The 24482-nt window shown below is 38.2% G+C and overlaps 1 protein-coding gene across 1 annotated transcript; it reads left to right on the forward strand.

Annotated features, from left to right (window-relative positions):
- The first annotated feature begins 19697 nt into the window (after positions 1-19697).
- On the forward strand, positions 19698-24304 carry LOC131021854 (MADS-box protein SVP). The gene is made up of 7 exons (XM_057951175.1): positions 19698-20498; positions 23228-23306; positions 23396-23460; positions 23536-23677; positions 23751-23792; positions 23863-24020; positions 24100-24304. The coding sequence occupies exons 1-7, from the start codon at positions 20317-20319 to the stop codon at positions 24116-24118; spliced, it is 687 nt and encodes a 228-aa protein (XP_057807158.1). The 5' UTR covers positions 19698-20316; the 3' UTR covers positions 24119-24304.
- The last annotated feature ends 178 nt before the right edge of the window (positions 24305-24482 follow it).

The following is a 24482-nucleotide window of genomic DNA, read 5'->3' on the forward strand; positions in this document are numbered from 1 at the left end:
AAGGGGCGTCGGCTCAAGCAGAGAGACGCCGGCGTGGAGGCGGACGGCGCCGGTTCGCGCCGAGCATTCGCCGGCCTCAGGCGGCGGCGGCAGAACCGAGAGAAGGGAAGGAGATGAGCTCCGTACTGGGTGTGTGGGTGAGTTTGGTAAAACCGTAAAAAAGAGAATAAAAAAATGAGAATAAAAGAATGACATGGATTAAAAAAAGAGAATAAAAAAATGACATGGATTTAAAAAAATAGAATTTAAATTACACTGTGGCATCCGGCGAGCCACGTCATATTTCTGGTGACCGGAAAATAGATGCGGGATATATTTGATAAAATCCTGATACTTTGAGGGTTTTGAGAGCATTTCGAAAGTTTCAGGGTATTTTTGATAAAGCGGGTATAGTTTAAGGTTTAATATGATATTTACCCTTGAGCTTATAAGCTAGAGAGAGAACTTTTTGGCTAGAGAGAGAGAATCGAAGAAAAATGAACTTAAATGATATATGATGAAAATAATAAATTATAGTTGAAAAATATTTGTAAAAAGATTGTTGCATATGAGATTATAAAAAAATAAGTTGGGGTAGATGAACTTATTTTTTGGGGAACTTATAAGAGCACCCGCATCGCGGGTACTCGAGGAGGTCCTCGAGGAGACCATCCCACTCGAGGAGGGCGATGCGGCGAGGAGCTCCTCGAGGCCTCCTCGAGTTATCGAGTATCCTCGATAGGAAATGGTGATGGCGCGTGCAATGCACGCGCCCAATTTAAAAAAAAAATATTATGAAAAATTCGAAAATTCGAATTTATATACATTTTTTGACTTCTTCTCCTCGGTCTCCGCACTTTGACCGACCGTTTGAATTTTTTTTTTTTTCCTTCTTCTCTTCTTTAAAACAACACATCTTCTTCTTCTCTTCTCCACACCTCTTCTCCTTCTTCATTCATCCTTCTTCCTTCTTCTCTTCAAACCTGTTCTTCTCCTACAATTTTCTCCGTCATGGATCCACACAACCCTTTCTACGATCCAAATTGGTGCCCTGATCTCTCCTCCGATTATCATCCCGATATGGGAGGAATCAACTTGGAGGAGAGCCCGCCCGAGGAGGAACCGGTGAGTGCTCAGCAGAGTGTCTCCCCACCAAAAAAAGGCGGCCGGAGGAAGGAAAAGGCCACCAAAATGAAGCACGACAAACCAAGAGTTTACCGTCATACTTACCTTCCACAGCATACGGATCTCATCGTCCAAATTTGGGCGGAGGAGACCAACGACTCGATCCGTGGGACGGATCAGAAGGGAGAGGCATATTGGGGCCGGATCCGCGAACGTGTGAACCCCATCCTCGGCGTCGACCTCGGCATCAAGCAACTTCAAGGCCACTGGTCCCGGGTGAGCGCGGATGTGCGTCTCTGGGAAGCTGTTTGGGTGGAGACGCGCAACAATTGGCCGTCCGGTCATTCGGATGATATGATTCGTGAAAAGGCCCAAACCATCTTCAAGGCTAGAAGCCCAACCAATGCCTCCTTCAATTTCTGGAACGCGTGGAGAGTTCTCCGGAACAATCCCAAGTTCAAGTCGATGTACCTCCTTGGAGACGTGCATGCCTCCAAGAGGACAAAGACTACGGAAGAGGGCGGCTTCACCACCTCGGCGTCGGGCGAGGAGATCTCTTCTGCTCGGCCCATTGGCAACAAGGCGGCGAAGGAGGCGGAGAAAGGGAAAGGGAAGGCAGCAGCGTCGCATACGAGCTCGGATCCTCCACCAGAAATTGTGGAGAGGTTGGATAGGAACGACGCGCAGATGAGGGCATTCACCGCCCAGTACCAGCGGAGGAACGATCTCCGGGAGAGGGAGCTCGATATGCAGCTCCTGAACACGGATACGACGAACATGACGGACGCACAACGTGCATTGCACGCGTCCATGGTCGCCGACGTGCTCAGGCGTCGTGGTCTATCCTAGGCTTTTAATTATGTGATTTTAATGATGTTTTAGGTTTTTTAAATTTTTATGTATTTTTTTTTATGTTTTAAATAGGTTTTTTAAATTTTTATGTATTTTTTTTTATGTTTTAAATAGTTTTTTAAATTTTATGTTTAATCCAGTATTTAAATATGCAATTTAAATTATGCAATAAAATTTAAATGAAAAACATAAAATCAAAACTAATATTATCAAGGAGGCTATCAAGGAACCCCAATGCAGCACTACCTACTCAATAACACAAACACTATCAAGTAGGCTATCAAGGAGGCTATCAAGGAGGTCCCAATGCGGATGCTCTAAGCTCTTTGAGCTTATTTTTAGAACTGTTGAGCAGCTTATTTTGCCAAACACTTTGAAGGAGCATATAAGCTCTTAAACAGCTTATAAGCTATTTTGAGGAGCTTATAAGCTCGGCCAAACACCCTCTAAGATTCATTAAACGAATTAAATATCACGATGCAAGCTCATATCTATAGTTGTATCTGTATTCTAATAATATTATATTTGAATTTGATTTTTGATCCGTTAAAAATTCTTACATAAGTTTGGAATGCCACGCTTGGATTCTGCCAGCTGAATTTTCGGCGTCACAAACTGTCATCGTCATAAACTAGAAGATGTTTGATACTTACTTACTTAGGTATGAAGTATCATTATTCGTTTTATTGGAAAATTCCACTCTCTTTATTGGGATATAAGATTAATTCATCAATAAATCATAAATCATGTTAGTTAAAATGCATAGTTATAATTTTTATTTTTCTTCTTCTTTTTCTTTTTTCAACTTAGGAGAGAGGGACAATGAATGTTCATTTACATGAGTTCGCACCCCGTTTCGAAAATGAGCATATTAATGCGCGCTGTATTTTTGTTGTGATTTTTGTTTAAGACTATTGAAAACATATACTCCCTTCATTCCAGTTTTTAATATTTATATTTTCATTTTTGGACGTTTCACATTTTTGTATCCATTTATATTTTTAGTAAAAATAAGTAGGACCATTGCTCCACTTTAATCACTTCAACACTCTCATAAAGATATGACACTTATTTCACTTACAACATTATACACAACTACCTTTTAAATCAACATACTCAATTGGATACTAAAAGTTGAGACGGAGGGAGTAACAAAATTGAAATCAGCATTTTAAATATCAATAAATCTATGCAGTCACACTATGACCACCCACAAACTAGTTAAATAAAAATATTAATTTTTAATTTATTTTTTAAAATAACAATAGGATTTAAATATTTTATTGTATTGTTTATATTGTGCTTTTTATTTTTACTTAATTTTTTTAAAATAAAAAAATTATAAAAAAATAACTACAATGTGAACAATACAGTAAAATTAAATCTTTTTTTATTTTTAAAAATAAATTAAATAAATCAAAATTATCTCAATTTATGAGTGGCCACAATGTGACTGTTTAGTATCACTCTTAAGATATACTATATAGTTAGTTACTTTAATTTGAGTTTGAACAAATGAATTATCAATGTATAAAATTGACTATTTAAATATGAAAACTAAATATGGCGAGTACCGAAATTTTTTTTTGGATAAACTAATAATGTTAAATAAAGAAATTTTAAGACCGCGCCACAGAGGACTCGAACCCAAGATCTTTGGCATCGGATATTAACCCCTTACCACTTGGCTAACACACACACAATGAGTACCGATTTTAATTCCATTATATGTCAACCTCTCCTTATAAAAAATGAATTTATTGGTCGGACATTAAACTAGATCATATACTCCATCTGTAGTGACCCGCTCTTTTATATATATTTTTAAATCCAGTAATGAGTGTTTATTTTTGTTCATCAGTGAATGAAAACGGTTATTATCCTGATATGAATTCAGCTTATGATCCTGAATTTATATTGTTAAAGCAGTCAATGATATTATTTCAGAGTTATAACTGACTTAGCAAAGTCATGTTATTTATTTAAGCAAGATGGAATTAGATTTTATTTTTATTCAAGTCGTGGATTATTTCCGACTCGTGAGTTAATTAAATCTGCGGATTTAATTTATATTCATTTTATAACTTATCGATTTTAACGAGATATCACATGTCGAAATCGAGATTTATTTAAATAAACAGTACAAACAAATATGAGCACGCGATCCACTTTATAGTTACCGAATCACCGAGACAGAGAAAATACATCAATAATTTTCCTCTACATTTTTTTTTCCTTTCTTTTTCTTCTCTTTTTCTTTCCATTAATTTTGTTCCCCACTTCTTGCCTACCACTATACTTTGCCAATCCTCTATTAATCATCACCCCACCATCTTGTTGTTCCACCTGCAATTATCGAAGGAAGACTTCAATTATTGCTGCCAAATCCTTAAGCCATTCCAGTTCATATAACTCAAGCAACAACCAAGCAGTTGAAAACAAGTGAGGTAATTCACTATCTCAATCAACCATTCCAGAAAACATTCATATCAAAGCATGATCATGATCAGTTATACATTTGTAATGTGATTCCACAAACAAATAGAAAGGAACCACTTTAGCTCACCATTGTCACTAATAGATGAACGAATATATATCCATAGCACGCTCACTATTAGATAATTGAATTCAGATTTTCTCCTGAAGGAGTCTTTATGCATATTGATTTCTAATACGCAACGAAAACAAACGAGACTAGAGAACTTAGCTTTAGGATGAGTGGTACTGGACTGTCGGAGCTCTGCGACTCACAGCGACGGTGGCTCCGGAAGAGACGACTGCCGGATTCTTGCTGTTAACAGCAGCGGCTGACGGTGGCGCTTCCAAGCGGCGACGTCCGGCGATAGAACTCCAAGCCGCGACCCGGCGAAACAGCAGCTGTAGTTGGAGGCGTGGTTCGAGCCTTCGACTCCGGAAATAGCAGCAACGACAGACCCCCCTGCTCGCCGGACTCGTGCGAAGCGGCGGCATACCCATCGCCCGCATCCAGCAGCAACGGCTCGGTGCAAGACGGCGGTGGCGATTCCAGGCCGGAGCAACGCTGGCTTGAGGCGACAACGTCGCCGAAGATTCCAGTAGCAGCAGCGGCGTCGGGGCTCGGGGAAATCGACGGAGGCGGCGGAAATCTCGAAGGCAGCCGACGACGCAGCAATAGGCAACTGTGAGCAGGCCTTTGTTCGCCGGAAATCGCACAGCAGCAGCGGCTGACTCGCCGGATTTCGGAGCGGCGACGGCGGCGCCTCGGCTGGAACGAGAGGAAGAAATATAGAGAGAAAGAGCTCGGCCGATCTGAAAATCCAGAGAGAGAGAGAGGGAACCGAGAAGTGAGGGGAGGAGGCAACGGTGAGGCGGCGCGCCGGAGGCGGCGCCGCTCTCAGCCGATTGAAGAAGGCTGAGCGAGAAGAGGAAAGAGAGAGGGAGGCGTGAGTTTGAGGGTGAAGTCTCGACTGGTTTGAGGAGAAAGAGAGAGAGAGCGGCTCCTTGAAGAGAGAGAGAGAACCGAGAGTTGGGAGAGAAATTCATTGGGCCTTTATTTTTCTTTTGGGCCGGAAATTTGGGCCTCCTATTTATTTAGTTGGACTTTATTTAATTTTCTTTGGGCTTCATAATTTAATTAATTCATTGGGCCTAATTTAATTAATTCATTGGGCTTTGTTATTTTATTCCGATTGGGCCTTCTATTTATTTTCTTTAGGCCTTGGTTATTTATTCAACTGGGCCCTAAATTTTTTTTTTAATTACTTGAGTCCATGAATTACTCCAACTAAACTTTTCAATTTAATTATTGGAATGCCACGATTTATTAAAATCAAGCCCATATTTGTTTGATTAATTATTAGGCTGTCTTATGTTGAGCCTTTTAATTATTTGAACTTATTATATTATTTCTATTCCTAATTATTAAGCCCGAGAGATTTTATGAGGTTATTCAGCGAATAAGCCGAATTAATTATATCTTAGTAACGACACGAAGGATGGATTTATTTAATTAGTGGGTTAGAACACCTGAGGCGAACAAATTATTTTAGTTAATTACTCAACCACGCAAGATGAAACCTAGTTGGTATTTATTTGATCTGATAGCGAGGATTAATAGTAGTAATTCTCTAATATCATCTCGGAGTAATAAAATCATGCATAAAGATCATGCATAATTAATTCTGTATTCTCATTATTTGAGGATTTTACTCGAGCAATATCTTATTTATATTCTCGTAATAAAGGTCAAGCACGAGATTAATAATCAGTCAAGGAGCTACTGTACCACAAAAAGTTTCTAACAGGTGGGCATTACTTTCATATATATCAAATGAGTTTAAATGTTATGTTCAAGCAAGTTATTTCATGACTAAATTAATTGAAGTTATTTCAAATATTGTCTTGCCATAAAATGTTTAAATTTCAGTATGATATCTATCTGATGTGACTTTAATCATGTAATCGAATTCGGGTCTTGAGCAGTTGATAGCTATCCTGCCTTGACTAGTGTACACCAGTGACCGTGAGTCATCTAGCGGGTTGGCCGGTCAAGTGACCGTGAGAGGTGGCCACCTCTCCGGCACAAAGTTCCAGATATGATATATTACAAGAGAACTTAGACTGCAGTCGAACTTTAAGAATCACAAATGAATTTAGTAAGCTTGGGCCTTTTAGCGAAAAACTCCCTTGCTATACTGTTTACTATGGCATGACAATTTACAGTTTTGAAGCATGTATTTTATACTTAGGCATACGTGCCCACTGAGTACTTTTGTACTCAAGCCCTGCATATATTTCTAAATGTGCAGGTTGAGCAGCTGCCGATGGTGATGAAGTGACGAGCGGGATTCTTTTATCTTATTATATAGTAATGAACTCTAGGGTTACATGTCTTCATACATGTAATCAGAATCATATTCCGCTGCGTACTCAGAAGTTTTATGTTTATTTGGCTAAGTCAGAGATATCTGAACTTACTAGTTATTTGAGTCTATATGACTAAACTTCTGTTGTATAATAAATATCCATGTTGTTAAAAATGATGAAATGCGATCCTTTCTTGTTTGATTATTCCCCTTTCTACCCCACTTCTAATCTCCCTCCATTAGTCACGGTTTCCCCGGCTTAATTATCCTTAATTAGGTCCGGTCGTGACAGAGTGGTATCAGAGCAGTTCATTTGCTCTGAACCCTAGAGTTAGCCCATTTTTCTAGTATGATCACTAGTATATATGAGTCAGTCAACCAAAGCTCATCACTTCATCACATCGTCATGCTCAGCAAGAAAGAAGGTGGTTATGATTTTAAAACATTGAGAAGTTCACGTTCTATATGAATGTACTGATGCTTACATTCAAGTTTTATGCTTTATTAATTGATTAGATATCTCAATGAACTTAGATGCGTTAAGAATGCATGATCACTGTTACGAGAAGAACAATAGAAGCTAGAAACTCAGTTATATTTCACTATAGCCATGGTGAAGAGCTAAGAAAGAGGAAGAGAATCCAATGAAAGCAGTGCAAGCAGAGTGCCACGCACGAATCACTGAAGCAGGCATAGTTCTTCATTCAGGTTGTTCACGCGTGACAGAACACCGAATCGACTATTGCCTTATTTGATGATAGATCACGTGAGTCATTGCTCGTAGCGACGAGTGTGACTTATGTAATCAGTTAGCTCCGAATCGACTATTGCCTTATTTGATGATAGATCACGTGAATCATTGCTCGTAGCGACGAGTGTGACTTATGTAATCAGTTAGCTATCGCATAATGAGCTAAGACTCATTACTAACTCTCGATTATCATCAGTTATGACATGAAGAGAACCTTCATGATTTATGTTCGAACTTCAGAGTCAGACTCACATGCAGTTATAACACTTTGTGTATGATGTTATAGCATCGCGATTAGAACTGCCAGCTTATAGTTTCAGATATTCAGAACCTTTATTATTACAATTACCTATTATATTACACGTGAGCATGATTTAGAATCCCTATTGATTACGATCACCTGCTACAAATCGAAAGGAGGATAGGTGCCATGGGTAACTAGAAGTTACCAACCATTATGATTGACTAGAAAAATCTATACAAGTGCGTAAGACGGGAGGAGTTCCTGAAGATGGTTTGGAGTTTAACAAGAGCTAGAAATATCGACAACGGTTCGAGGTTAAAGTTAAGAGATTGAGATTATGATGAGAGACTAAGCAGGTTAAGTATGCATACCTTAGTCGATCAGAGACATTCCCCAGTTAGAACATTTTAGATTAAACATTCAGTTTAGTAGCCAGAATGCAAGCATTGACTAAGGTCATTCCATGATTTAGTATTTTGTGTGGTGACACATACCTTGCAAAGATGCTCAGAGATGCAAAATCTAATTCCTGTAAAGGCGTGAGAGTGCTTCGAATTATATGGTTGCATTTCAAGCGCTATGTGAAGGAACACTAAGTACTAGAAGTACAACATTAAGATCATATTGATGAACATTGTTGAGTAAGGTCGAGCCTACCTTATTTCGCCTATAGAAGATGTTTAAGGATTGCATTAAACTAGGAGGCAGACTCCAAGTTTGAGAAGCTCTAGAATATTTTCAAGGACATGTTCAAGATGTTAAGAAGAAAGTGGTGATTTTAGACCAAATATACCTTTTGCAGCCAATGAACAAGAGTTACCAAGTTCGGAAAAGTATTTCCGAGTGATTGAGAAGTAGTTGTGTCGGACCTGGCCAGTCCACATGGCCAAAATCTCAGTAGTCGTCATATATGGGTCTTTAAACCTATATATTTTAAACCTTCATCTGAAAAGCCAAACGGGTTCAGACTATTAGGTCATTTCGTTTCGACCTTTCAGTCAATTCATTTCTACCCTATGGTTATTCATTTTCAATTGTTTGGCAAATTATTGAAACACTTTGCCTAATTGCCATTTGTGATTTGAATCATTGCGATCTACTAGCTGTTGATAGATTTTTGTGACCCAAGGACAAACATATACTCATTAGATTAAATCAGTCAAACACGTATGCTTCAACCCAAGGGTCAAGCACGTAATGCATACAGACAATCTCTTGTGCATTTAGTAGGACGTTATTTGTGTATTTCGAAAACGATGATCATTTCGATGCTTTTGTATACCCCTATGTTGGCTTAGTTATTTTGACTAGTATTAGTACGGAGACGCGAAACCTTGGGGCGATCCGTGACTGAGTACTTTTTGTGATGGCTTCACTAGGTAGCCAGTTCATCATGTGTGGTACTTAGATAGGTCTTTGAATCTAGACTTTTATGATGATGTAAAGTCCTCATTGGGGCAATGTTCCCTATGTTATATATGGTGACCTTATTGGTTTTTCGCGGCAAGTCGTTCCGCTATGTTTTATTTATATGTTCGCTCAAGTTTTAGTAGGAGCAGAACTCGATGAGTTAAGGAGTAACTATAGAAATGATAGTATGTCCTTATTGTGTTTTAATACGATGACAACTTGTGTTTTGACCTAATAGAATGCCGCCAAAACGAGGACGACCAAGAGGCGGGGGTAGGATTCCCCGAAATGAAAGAAGAGGCCCAGAAACAGGGCCAGAACCAGAACCCGAAATAGTTCAACCACCTGTTCAGCCAGAACGACGGATTGAAGAATTATTCTTGCGACAGAACCCACCTACCTTCAACGGGACAGGAGACCCGGCAGAAGCTGAAACTTGGGTTCGCGCTATTGAACGCATTTTCAACTTCCTGCGTTGCACCGACCAAGAACGTCTGACTTGTATGTCCTTTCAGTTGACTGGGTCAGCTGATTTCTGGTGGGAAGCAAGGATGAAAACGATGACAGCAGAGCAGTTAGAAAACCTGACTTGGGAACAATTCAAAGCCGGTATATATGACAAGTATATACCCAAGAGCTACCGCAAGAAAAAGGAAGCAGAATTTTACAATCTAAAACAAGGGAAGATGTCGGTAACTCAATACGACAGGATGTTCTGCGATATGTCTAGATATGCGCCGGAACAAGTTGACACAGATGAGAAGATGGCTGAAAAGTTTTGTGCCGGTCTGAGGCACGAAATTAGGATGGCTTTGGCAAGCCACGGAGGATTGTCTTACACTGAGTCGCTCAGCCGAGCATTAGACATTGAAGCAGCCATGCCAGGAGAAAGACCTGCAATTTTACCTACTCCAGCACCTTCACATGATCAAAATTATAATCAGAATTTTAGAGGAAAGAGGAGATGGGACAACAGTAACCCGAACCAAGGCGAGAAGAGGCCATGGCAGGGACGGGTCTTCCAGTCGCAGGGCTATGGAGGCCAGAGTGCACCGAAACAGATGGGAAATAACCAACAGAGGGCCCCACATTGTCCCAAATGTAACAAAAATCATGTGGGAATCTGTAAGGCCGGCAGTGATAGTTGCTATATCTGTAACCAGAAGGGGCACTATGCAAACCGGTGCCCGAATAAGCAACATGGAATGGGTTCAAGGCCAAACCCACCTATCCAGGCTCCACATCTGCGAGCAATTCAAGCTTTGCCCCAACCATACCCAAGGCAGCAACCACAGTATCAACAGTCACAGCAGCACCAACAGCTACAGTACCAACCACAACCTCAACAACCATATCAGCAACAGGCTCGCCAACAACAGCAGCGACAACAGAAACAACATGAAAAACCTCGTCATGCTAGAGCCTATGCTATAAGGCAGAAGCAGCCCGAGAACAACCAGGGAAACCTGGCAGGTATGGGCATGCTACTCAATACTCCTGTTGTACTTCTATTTGATACGGGCGCATCGCATACTTTCATTTCAAGTACATGTGTTGATACATTAAAACTTAAAATGGAAAGAGCTGACCAGGAGTTGAGTATATCATCACCTATAGGAGGGATGACGACAGTAGATCATGTGTGCTTGAACCTAGAACTGAACATAGGGTCACACAAGATTGTAGGGAACAACTCCTATGTTATACCGATGGGAGATGTGGACATAATCCTAGGAATGGACTGGCTAGCCGAGAACTATGCCACCATCCTTTGTAACGAAAGACGGATATCGTTTCGACCCCCAGGAAGGAAGCCGTCACATTTCCACGGAATTAGCATGGGGAGAAGAAAGATGATCATCTCCGCCCTACAAGCAACGAAAATGATGAAGAATGGATACCCAGCTTACCTCGTATACTTGCACGGAGAACTGGGAACTGAAAGGAGCATAGAAGATGTAGCAATTGTACGGGACTTTTCAGATGTATTTCCAGAGATTCTGCCAGGGCCACCACCGGACAGACCAATTGAGTTTACCATTGATTTGGAGCCTGGGGCAGCTCCCATTTCGAAGGCACCATACCGAATGGCTCCTAAAGAGTTGGAAGAACTCAGGATACAACTGCAAGAACTTTTGGAACTTGGATTCATTAGGCCAAGTGTATCACCTTGGGGTGCATCCGTACTTTTCGTGAAGAAAAAGGATGGCACATTGCGAATGTGCATAGACTATAGGGAACTGAACAAAGTGACACTCAAGAACAAATATCCTTTACCAAGGATAGATGACCTCTTCAACCAGCTCAAGGGAGCAAGCGTGTTCTCGAAGATTGATTTGCGGTCTGGTTATCACCAGCTGAAGATTCGACCAGAAGACGTACCTAAGATGGCATTTCGAACTAGGTATGGCCACTACGAATTTGTAGTTGTGCCATTCGGGCTAACTAACGCGCCAGCTGTGTTCATGAACCTCATGAATCGAGTATTCCATCCGTACTTAGACAAATTTGTCTTGGTATTCATAGATGACATTCTGATCTACTCAAAGAATGAGAAAGACCATGAGGAACATCTGAGAATTGTTCTAGAAACGTTGAGGACGGAGCACCTTTATGCCATATTCAGCAAGTGTGAGTTTTGGCTCAGCGAAGTCACGTTTTTAGGACATATTGTGTCATCAGAAGGGATTAAAGTGGACCCTGAAAAAGTGCAAGCAGTGCGCGAATGGAAATCGCCTACTAACCCTAATGAGATAAGAAGTTTCTTAGGATTGGCAGGTTACTATCGGAGGTTTATGGAAGGATTTTCTAAAATTGCAAGGCCAATGACGCAACTACTCAGGAAGGGAATAAAATTTTCTTGGACAGAGGAGTGCGAGAAGAGCTTCCAAGAACTCAAGGAAAAGTTGACTACTGCACCAGTGTTAGCCGTCCCAACAGCTGATAAGGAATACGTGATCTACACAGACGCGTCCAAAAATGGACTTGGCTGCGTGCTAATGCAAGAAGGAAGAGTGATAGCATATGCGTCACGACAGCTTAGGCCACATGAACTGAATTACCCGACTCATGATCTGGAGTTAGCTGCAGTGGTGCATGCGCTGAAGATTTGGAGACACCACCTATATGGAGTTAGGTGTGAGATATTCACAGACCACAAAAGCCTGAAGTATTTTTTTCGAGCAAAAGGACCTTAATATGAGACAAAGGAGGTGGCTCGAACTAGTGAAGAATTATGACTACGGTATTAACTACCACCCGGGTAAGGCCAATATAGTAGCTGATGCATTAAGCCGTAAAACTCAATCTAGGTTGGGATGCCTCGTCACCCAATAGAATGAGCTCATCAAAGAGTTTGGAAAAATGAGCATAGAAGTGGTTAAACCACCAGGGATGATAGCAAGCGATACCTAACTTGAAAAAGATGATTGTAGAAGCACAAAGAAAAGACGAGAAAATGGAGAAACTACGGGAAGCAGTAAGGAAAGGAGGAGTCAAGAATTATCAAGAAGCAGCAGATAATGCTATCCTCTTTGAGGGAAGAATATGCATTCCCCGCGATGATGAGCTTAAGGATAAAATCATGAGTGAGGCTCACGATACCCCTTATACTGCCCACCCCGGAAGTACTAAGATGTACCAAGATTTGAAGAAGTATTTTTGGTGGGAAGGTATGAAACGAGACATAGCATCATTTGTATAGAGGTGCCTAGCTTGCAAGCAAGTGAAGGCTTTACACCAAAGGCCATTTGGAAAGTTGCAACCTTTAGAAATTCCGGAATGGAAGTGGGAAAACATTGCAATGGATTTTGTGACTAGTTTGCTCAGAACAAAAAAATGAAACACTGTCATTTGGGTAATAGTGGATCGACTAACAAAATGTGCTCATTTTATACCAATACCGATCACACACGGGTCAGACAAGCTAGCTCAGTTGTATGTTCGAGAGATTGTACGCTTACACGGTGTATCCGTGTCAATCACTTCAGACCGAGACTCAAAATTTACTTCTAGATTTTGGATGAGCTTACAAAAGGAGTTAGGTACGAGGTTAAATTTCAGCACCGCCTTCCACCCGCAGACAGACGGGCAGTCTGAAAGGACAATTCAGACCCTCGAAGATATGTTGAGAACAGTGGTGTTAGACAGGGGTGGAAGTTGGGAAGCAGTGCTGCCGTTGATTGAATTTGCCTATAATAACAGTTACCAGGCGACTATCGATATGGCACCATATGAGGCATTATATGGAAGAAAATGTAGATCACCGCTTTACTGGGATGAAGTGGGTGAGAGAAAAGTTTTAGGACCAGACATGGTCAATGAGATGGTTGAGATAGTCCGCCAAATCAGAGGGCGAATAAAGGAGGCACAAGATAGACAGAAATCTTACGCTGATACACGTCGAACTGAGTTATGTTTTGAAATAAGAGACAAGGTCTTCCTAAAGGTATCTCCTACCAAGGGGATAACTAGGTTTGGTGTCAAGGGAAAACTTAGGCCCCGATTCGTAGGACCTTATGAGATTTTGGAGAGAATAGGCCCAGTAGCCTATAGGTTGGCGTTACCGCCAAGTTTTGGAAACGTTCACAATGTTTTCCACGTATCACAACTCAGAAAATACGTTTTCGATCCAAAGCACATAATCCACCAAGAAGAGATGATCCTTTGCCCAGACTTGAGTTATGAAGAGAGACCAGAGGCCATTCTAGATCGAAAAGTACAACAACTCAGGAATAAGGCAATCACATCAGTGAAAGTCTTATGGAGACACCACGGACAAGAGGAAGCCACGTGGGAGCTTGAAGACAAAATGAAGGAGAAATACCCCGAACTGTTTTAGAAGAAATATGCAAATTTCGGGACGAAATTTTTGTTAAGAGGGGTAGTATGTAGTGACCCGCTCTTTTATATATATTTTTAAATCCAGTAATGAGTGTTTATTTTTGTTCATCAGTGAATGAAAACGGTTATTATCCTGATATGAATTCAGCTTATGATCCTGAATTTATATTGTTAAAGCAGTCAATGATATTATTTCAGAGTTATAACTGACTTAGCAAAGTCATGTTATTTATTTAAGCAAGATGGAATTAGATTTTATTTTTATTCAAGTCGTGGATTATTTCCGACTCGTGAGTTAATTAAATCTGCGGATTTAATTTATATTCATTTTATAACTTATCGATTTTAACGAGATATCACATGTCGAAATCGAGATTTATTTAAATAAACAGTACAAACAAATATGAGCACGCGATCCACTTTATAGTTACCGAATCACCGAGACAGAGAAAATACATCAATAATTTTCCTCTACATTTTTTTTTCCTTTCTTTTTCTTCTCTTTTTCTTTCCATTAATTTTGTTCCCCACTTCTTGCCTACCACTATACTTTGCCAATCCTCTATTAATCATCACCCCACCATCTTGTTGTTCCACCTGCAATTATCGAAGGAAGACTTCAATTATTGCTGCCAAATCCTTAAGCCATTCCAGTTCATATAACTCAAGCAACAACCAAGCAGTTGAAAACAAGTGAGGTAATTCACTATCTCAATCAACCATTCCAGAAAACATTCATATCAAAGCATGATCATGATCAGTTATACATTTGTAATGTGATTCCACAAACAAATAGAAAGGAACCACTTTAGCTCACCATTGTCACTAATAGATGAACGAATATATATCCATAGCACGCTCACTATTAGATAATTGAATTCAGATTTTCTCCTGAAGGAGTCTTTATGCATATTGATTTCTAATACGCAACGAAAACAAACGAGACTAGAGAACTTAGCTTTAGGATGAGTGGTACTGGACTGTCGGAGCTCTGCGACTCACAGCGACGGTGGCTCCGGAAGAGACGACTGCCGGATTCTTGCTGTTAACAGCAGCGGCTGACGGTGGCGCTTCCAAGCGGCGACGTCCGGCGATAGAACTCCAAGCCGCGACCCGGCGAAACAGCAGCTGTAGTTGGAGGCGTGGTTCGAGCCTTCGACTCCGGAAATAGCAGCAACGACAGACCCCCCTGCTCGCCGGACTCGTGCGAAGCGGCGGCATACCCATCGCCCGCATCCAGCAGCAACGGCTCGGTGCAAGACGGCGGTGGCGATTCCAGGCCGGAGCAACGCTGGCTTGAGGCGACAACGTCGCCGAAGATTCCAGTAGCAGCAGCGGCGTCGGGGCTCGGGGAAATCGACGGAGGCGGCGGAAATCTCGAAGGCAGCCGACGACGCAGCAATAGGCAACTGTGAGCAGGCCTTTGTTCGCCGGAAATCGCACAGCAGCAGCGGCTGACTCGCCGGATTTCGGAGCGGCGACGGCGGCGCCTCGGCTGGAACGAGAGGAAGAAATATAGAGAGAAAGAGCTCGGCCGATCTGAAAATCCAGAGAGAGAGAGAGGGAACCGAGAAGTGAGGGGAGGAGGCAACGGTGAGGCGGCGCGCCGGAGGCGGCGCCGCTCTCAGCCGATTGAAGAAGGCTGAGCGAGAAGAGGAAAGAGAGAGGGAGGCGTGAGTTTGAGGGTGAAGTCTCGACTGGTTTGAGGAGAAAGAGAGAGAGAGCGGCTCCTTGAAGAGAGAGAGAGAACCGAGAGTTGGGAGAGAAATTCATTGGGCCTTTATTTTTCTTTTGGGCCGGAAATTTGGGCCTCCTATTTATTTAGTTGGACTTTATTTAATTTTCTTTGGGCTTCATAATTTAATTAATTCATTGGGCCTAATTTAATTAATTCATTGGGCTTTGTTATTTTATTCCGATTGGGCCTTCTATTTATTTTCTTTAGGCCTTGGTTATTTATTCAACTGGGCCCTAAATTTTTTTTTTAATTACTTGAGTCCATGAATTACTCCAACTAAACTTTTCAATTTAATTATTGGAATGCCACGATTTATTAAAATCAAGCCCATATTTGTTTGATTAATTATTAGGCTGTCTTATGTTGAGCCTTTTAATTATTTGAACTTATTATATTATTTCTATTCCTAATTATTAAGCCCGAGAGATTTTATGAGGTTATTCAGCGAATAAGCCGAATTAATTATATCTTAGTAACGACACGAAGGATGGATTTATTTAATTAGTGGGTTAGAACACCTGAGGCGAACAAATTATTTTAGTTAATTACTCAACCACGCAAGATGAAACCTAGTTGGTATTTATTTGATCTGATAGCGAGGATTAATAGTAGTAATTCTCTAATATCATCTCGGAGTAATAAAATCATGCATAAAGATCATGCATAATTAATTCTGTATTCTCATTATTTGAGGATTTTACTCGAGCAATATCTTATTTATATTCTCGTAATAAAGGTCAAGCACGAGATTAATAATCAGTCAAGGAGCTACTGTACCACAAAAAGTTTCTAACAGGTGGGCATTACTTTCATATATATCAAATGAGTTTAAATGTTATGTTCAAGCAAGTTATTTCATGACTAAATTAATTGAAGTTATTTCAAATATTGTCTTGCCATAAAATGTTTAAATTTCAGTATGATATCTATCTGATGTGACTTTAATCATGTAATCGAATTCGGGTCTTGAGCAGTTGATAGCTATCCTGCCTTGACTAGTGTACACCAGTGACCGTGAGTCATCTAGCGGGTTGGCCGGTCAAGTGACCGTGAGAGGTGGCCACCTCTCCGGCACAAAGTTCCAGATATGATATATTACAAGAGAACTTAGACTGCAGTCGAACTTTAAGAATCACAAATGAATTTAGTAAGCTTGGGCCTTTTAGCGAAAAACTCCCTTGCTATACTGTTTACTATGGCATGACAATTTACAGTTTTGAAGCATGTATTTTATACTTAGGCATACGTGCCCACTGAGTACTTTTGTACTCAAGCCCTGCATATATTTCTAAATGTGCAGGTTGAGCAGCTGCCGATGGTGATGAAGTGACGAGCGGGATTCTTTTATCTTATTATATAGTAATGAACTCTAGGGTTACATGTCTTCATACATGTAATCAGAATCATATTCCGCTGCGTACTCAGAAGTTTTATGTTTATTTGGCTAAGTCAGAGATATCTGAACTTACTAGTTATTTGAGTCTATATGACTAAACTTCTGTTGTATAATAAATATCCATGTTGTTAAAAATGATGAAATGCGATCCTTTCTTGTTTGATTATTCCCCTTTCTACCCCACTTCTAATCTCCCTCCATTAGTCACGGTTTCCCCGGCTTAATTATCCTTAATTAGGTCCGGTCGTGACACCATCCGTACACCAATTCGTGTCCTAATTTGTATTTTGGTCCGTCCATCAATTCGTGTCCTACCTATTTTTAGTAACTACTTATTTCCTTAACAAATAAATCACTTTTTCTTAAAAATTGAAGCTAGACGAACTAGGTTGCTTGACTCATTGGTCCAGCTTTGAATGTTAATTGGGTTTGAGTCAAATTGACGAATTTTGCCCACTACACTAATTAAAAGGCGAAGAATCATATCCCAAAAATACTATAACAATATATAAATTCATTAAATATACATTAAAAATTCGATTTTATATTAACCATGAAACGAATTTTTTTAATTTTTTTATATTAATTAATTACTTTATATTGTGAAATTTGATACAAATATTCAGCTCTAATGATTTATTGGCGTGAAGTTCATGGATTGTGTGCAATGCACATTCTCTCATAGTTCAAATAATGTATTTCAATTAGGCCAACGATCAATAACACGTATAACGTACGTTCTTTATGATGGTTAATTAAAAAATTTAAAATGAACCATATTTTTATTTAGTTTTTATTAATTAAGTAATCAAATATATATACTCAGAATTGGAAATTCTATATTATTTCTTCTAATTGATTGCCGAACCGATTATCCATCAGTGGAAATGTGAATCCGGCCGATCTAAATGTGAAGAAAAAATCAAAATCAAAATATTTAATACCGTCATATTTATATCAATGTAAAAAGTGTGATTCATTTCCAAAAAAATGAATAAACTTAGACTTAGAAAATAATTAATAACCCAAACAAAAGAAAACATTCTTACTGTTTTATGGGAAAAAGAAACTTGAAATTAATTAAAATAAAACTTTCTTACTGTTTTATGGGAAGAAGAAACTTGAAATTAATTAACCCAAGAATTAAGTTAATGATATCAATAATGAAAATATATCCAAGACTTTCTCAAAATATAAACTCCCTCCATTTTTTATAGTAAGTGTCTCATTTAGCTCATTTTTTTGTTTCTCAATTCAAATTCAAAATTTGAGAGTATATTTATGGCATTTTTCCTATTTTATTCTTATTTAATACTTGTATGAATGTAATAATTAGTTGTATATATACATTTATTATGACAATTACTAAGGTTACAAATGTAAAATATCTTATTTTATTGGTATGTGTATTTTGACGGCCGGGGACACTTAATAAAAAACGGAGGGAGTATATATATATATATATCCAAGACGAAAAATAAACGAGTCAATTATGCTAGTAGTTTTGAAATTCATGATCACTAGTAATATGAGTTCGTAAGATACAAAAAATGAATTAAAAAATTTATTAATGTCATCCCGGAAATTATGCTTATTTTGTTCGGAATAAATTTTAATAAATATTAAATAAATATGTTATAAATGGAAAAAAGGGGTTTATTATCGTGAAATAATATTGGATCATAAAAGTGAAGTCACATTGAAAAATAAATTATACAGAGTATTGTGTGACGATTGAAAAGCAAAGTAACAATACTTTTATGAAATGAAGATAACAAAGACAAAAATAAGTTTGATACTAATAGAATATTTGTTTATTGATTGAAAAGATAATGTACACAACTTGTGATGTCAATCAGATTCTTCATCCTCATCCTATCCTCCTACCCATCTCTTTATACAAATTGAAACAGATTTTTATTTTCATTCATCATTTCATTTTTTCTCTTTAATTTCCATTTATTTTCCCTTTTGAAATAATAATTGATAGTGCCAAAGATTCCCAAATTCACCAAATACACATATACATCATGCTGGTTGTACAAAATCACATGTTTAGGTCACATGTATAAACGTATTTATTATACCAATTCTAGACCAAAAATAATAGACATTCACAAATCGAACTAACAATCTTCATTAATACTACAAACTTTTTAATTTTTTTATCACAATTCTTACAGTGGAAAATAAAATACGAGAACTTGTAATCATTTGGAGTTATGTCTTTCTGCCTTGACCAATAACCTCCAGAGCAAATTAGCAATTGACGGTGCCTTCGTTTTGATTGTAAATTTATCATGCGAAAAGGAAGGATAAATAAAATTTCACCATTTAAATCATTTATTTCTTTTTCCACATTTTCTACTTGATCCTTACTCATTCCTCATTTACACTATAAAGGAGGGATAATATTATCACACCATTTTTAGAGGGGGATAATATTATCCCTCATTTGTAGTGTAAATGAGGAATGAGTAAGGGTCAAGTAGAAAATGTGGAAAAAGAAATGAAGAATTTAAACGGTGAAATTTTATTTATCATTCTTTTTTTCGTGATAAATTTACAATAAAAGAGAACTCACCTGAGTGAATAGTAGTATAAAAAATTGAGACATGCTTCGCCACAAAAGACCCTCTTTCTATTCCAAACTATTTACTTAAATTGGGATTGCCTAACAAACACTCTCTCTCTTTCTCTCACATACACACACACTCGCTGCCTCTCTCTCTCTCTCTGATCCATTCATTGGTGACCTTTGGAGTTTGGGCGAACAGGAACAGACCAAATTGAAACCCAAAATCCAAATTTATTACTCCAGAAAGGGAAAAATAAGAGCAATAAAACCCTTATTTAGCTGTCTAAATTCGGTATAGCAGTGGTGTATCTCTCTCTCAGGAGATCTGATGATGAAATGAAGTTCATCTCTCTCTCTCTTTCCAATTCCTATAAATATCTGCGAGGGTTTTATTTTTGGGTTCCCCTCTAAATTGGGGAAAATGCCACCTTTTCCGCCTCTCTTTCTCTCTCTTCCCACGATCGGGACACGCCCGATATAGAAATTTTGTCAGTCCACCGCATGCTGTTTATTTCTATTCTCGTCAAACTGCGATTTACATAATTTTTGGCAAAATCATGGCCAGAGAGAAAATTCAGATCAGGAAAATCGACAACGCCACCGCGCGCCAAGTCACCTTCTCCAAGAGGAGAAGAGGACTCTTCAAGAAAGCTGAAGAACTCTCAGTTCTTTGCGATGCTGACGTTGCCCTCATCATCTTCTCCTCCACTGGCAAACTCTTTGAATATGCCAGCTCCAGGTTCCCCTCTCTCTCTCTCTCTTCACAGATGCATATATCATCTCTTTCTTAATGATCGTTCAAGTTCAAATGCTAATTAAAATCTGCACAAGTAAATATATGTAGTATATTTCTTTTCGTCGATTATACTCTCTCTCTCAGTCAGTTTGTGTATGGAGCGAGAACAAGTGGATGTTTTGTACTCTCTCTCTCACACACACACACACAGTGTCTATGAAATTAAGTTTGTATATAGTGGAAGAATTAGTATTTCTTTATATTATCTAACCGGACATATTGGCATAGACAGCCAAGGATAATGTCAATTATGAGGTCCCTGCTGCACTGCTACTTGTTACTCTTACTTTTTATTCTGTTTCTTTCTTGGTATTGTCTACATTATGGCCCCTGCCATTATATTTTGCTCATAAGTATTAGAATTTGCATATATCAATCAAAGTTGTTGCTTCAAATCTCAACTATTCTCAACCTATTTCAAGAGATTCGGGTGAATCTTATTTGTGCTCGGATATTTCACTTAGGGTTTCGAAATAGATGGTTGTGCTACAAAACGATTTCGTAAACGCCCGCACTTTGCGGATAAATCACAATTATCATTAAGAATAATGTAATTTATTCTATTACCCTCTTAACTAAAAATTGACATTCCATTAATCCTCAAAAAAAAGTAATTATACTGAACAAATCTAACAATGTCAAATTTGTCCACCCTCACCTCTTTAGTAAATAGTAGAGTCCCTTCCCAATTGAGATTCTCTCGTCTACATTCAACATTCCAAATTGCCACTTATGAGAAATGGATCCCATTTCATAGGGCCTTTTTAGCTGCACAGTGTAATATATTTGAGAAGTGATATCTTTTACATTATAAGATATCAACATTATATATAAAAAAATATTAAAATATACGCAATTCATAATTAATATTATATGTAAAATTACAATTTTCTAATATATATGTAATTGGGTTTTAATTGATGTGATTAGAGTTAATTTAGTCTAATACTCCCACCCATCCGATATATATAGGTAGTTTTGAGTATTTGTACTTAAATTAATAAAATATAATTTTTGCCCAAAGTAACCCTTAACATGTGAAGAGTTGAAATGAGAATAGATACACTAAATGGCATTAGAAGAGTCGAAATGAGATTAAATACAATTAATGGCATTATATATAATTAATCATAGAATTAATAGGGATAGCATTGCCATAATATTCTAAATGTCAAATGAAAGTAATTTTTTTAAATCTAAAATGAAAGTTAAATAATATAAAAGGTCATGACCAAAGCGGATCCAGGATCTGTCTAGGGGTAGCATTGAGCTTTTTTTTTTTTTTTTGGACAATCCGTACAACTCATTTTTGTGTTTAAGTAGAATTTTAATGGACATAGGTTAGAAATCAGTTACTTAATGTATTGATTCAATAGTAGATACATTGAAAGCACATAAAGAGCTACATCTATGTATTTTTTTTTAAAAAAAATTAACTTATCTTCTATGAAAATAAACTAATTTTTATTATTATATGAGCTAGGCTATGTAGATATTAAGCTAAATATATTCAATATATAGGAAAAATATTTGGGTTGCACTAGGCTGGAGCCCAATGTTGTCCTCAAATAAATTCGCCCCTAGTCAGAACGACTTATATATCGGATGGGAGAGAGTAATAAATTAATAGATATTATAAGTTATAACTATGTTATGTGTGACATATTTCATCTAGCTAGTAGTGATATGCAAAACCATACAAATTAGTATATTATATATTGGGGGCCAAAAATATCGAATCTCGCCATATCATTATTTGCAGGACTCTTCAAGCTGGGAGGATGGAAAAGAAAGGGCTTTGTATCAAAATTAAGACTTTGTGTTTTAAAACAAACAAAATATTAGAATATTATAAATATATTATACACTCTTATCATCCTCACAAATGAGTTGTAATATGATTTGAGACTCCAATTATGTACTAGAAGACCTTAAGTGGAGCCTGCTAAGGTGTGGGGCTTGGGGGGGGGGGGGGGGGTTACTGCATTTATGGGAAAATATACATGTATGATCTTTACAAGATTTTAACAATTTTGTGTAGTTTGTTGCGGTGTTAAACTTAGAGAAGGTGCTAGGAAAGGAAACTAAGCTAATTAAGGTAATTGCTTCTAAATGCGCATTAATTCCTGAGGCGGCTTCTTACTTTTTCCCTTTTTGGGAAATGACATAATGCAACGTGGATGCATGATGTACATATATAGATGATGAATCTGCAAGAGATTAATCAATTTAAAATAGAGCGTCTCGTTGTTTCATATACCTATATATCTTTCAACTAATCTATTACAGTTCACAGTGCTAACATGTGAACAATTATATATTAGTAATAAAATTAAATACCATCTTTAATTAGATCCAACCCATCTTGGGGATAAGGCTTGATGTTTTTGTTTTATCTCAATTATCTTCAAGTTTTTATGGACTTATTAGTGCTTCAAATAATGCAAGTTTTTCAATTCGGTTTTATATGGAAAGACGTGTACGAATGTATTGCTACTGATTTTGGTGTATGAAAGTGGCATGACGTCTCCTAAAATTAATTAATTTCCCTAACACGACGATGAACATTACATATATATATATATAGACACTGCTCTAAGATTATTATGAATGATAAGTGAGAAATCCTTCTCTGCCTGATTAGTTTTTGTGTTGATCTTATTCTTACATAGTATGAAGGAAATACTTGAACGACATAAATTGCACGCAAAGAACCTTGATAAGTTGGAGCAACCATCACTTGAGCTGCAGGTAATCATCATCTCAACGTCGAAATTCATTTAATTTCGGTTCAATTATGTAAGTAATTAATAGAAGAAAGTATACCATGGTGTACGTAGCTGGTTGAGGATAGCAACCACTCCAGATTAAGCCAGGAAATCGCTGAGAGGAGCCATCAACTGAGGTACATATATCTATAAGGTATAGCTATTATATTGTATATTTGGTAAAAAAATGAAATGAGATGGATGGGAGTCAGGCGAATGAGAGGGGAGGAGCTTCAAGGATTAAGCATCGAGGAGCTGCAGCAGCTAGAGAAGTCCCTCGAGGCCGGATTGAGCCGCGTTATAGAGAAGAAGGGGGAGAAAATCATGAAAGAGATCAGTCTACTTCAAGACAAGGTATGTTATTGGAAGAAAAAGAAAAGAGATAAAGGTGTGATTGCATTGGTCTCATGTTGATTGGCGTATGCAGGGGAAGCAGCTGATGGAGGAGAATGAACGGCTAAGACAACAGGTGCAACATTCATGACCTAATTAAGAAGGCAGCAAAATCCTTAACATTTTCGTTTGTTCATGCATACTAGGTGGTTAACATATCGTCGGATGGTCAGAGGAACACGGTGGCAGCTGAATCAGACAACATAGTCTACGACGAAGGGCAGTCCTCGGAATCTGTCAATGCGTGTAACTCCATTGGTCCTCCTCAAGATTACGACAGCTCGGATACGTCTCTCAAGCTGGGGTGAGCCCTCACTCTTCTCGTCTCAGCTCGTTTATTCAACAATGTGGAGTATAAGATTAAATACATGGCTTCATTGCAGGCTGCCATACTCTGGGTAACACAACATAAAAGCCCAACTGATGATGATAAAGTTTTAGTGCCTAACTTTAATTCATGTGTTCACACAGGACAAAACAACCTTTCTCTGTAACTTAATTAGTAACTACTAGATTCTTGCGTGTAGCTACTGGACTATCTTGTTTTAATTAATTACTTTTATCTAGCTGAAGAAAAATTGATCGTCACTGTTTCTTTTCTTTTTCTTTTTAATTCAAACTTTATTTATTTCTCCTTATGTCCACAAAAAATAGTCAATTTTTGCAATCTTGGGATGTCCACAAAAATTAGTTCTTTCTATTTATTGAAAATTATCTATCACACGATGGGCTTCATTTTCCACTCACAATACAATTAATTATAATT

Source organism: Salvia miltiorrhiza, chromosome 4, assembly GCF_028751815.1.
Source record: "Salvia miltiorrhiza cultivar Shanhuang (shh) chromosome 4, IMPLAD_Smil_shh, whole genome shotgun sequence".
NCBI lineage: Eukaryota > Viridiplantae > Streptophyta > Magnoliopsida > Lamiales > Lamiaceae > Salvia > Salvia miltiorrhiza.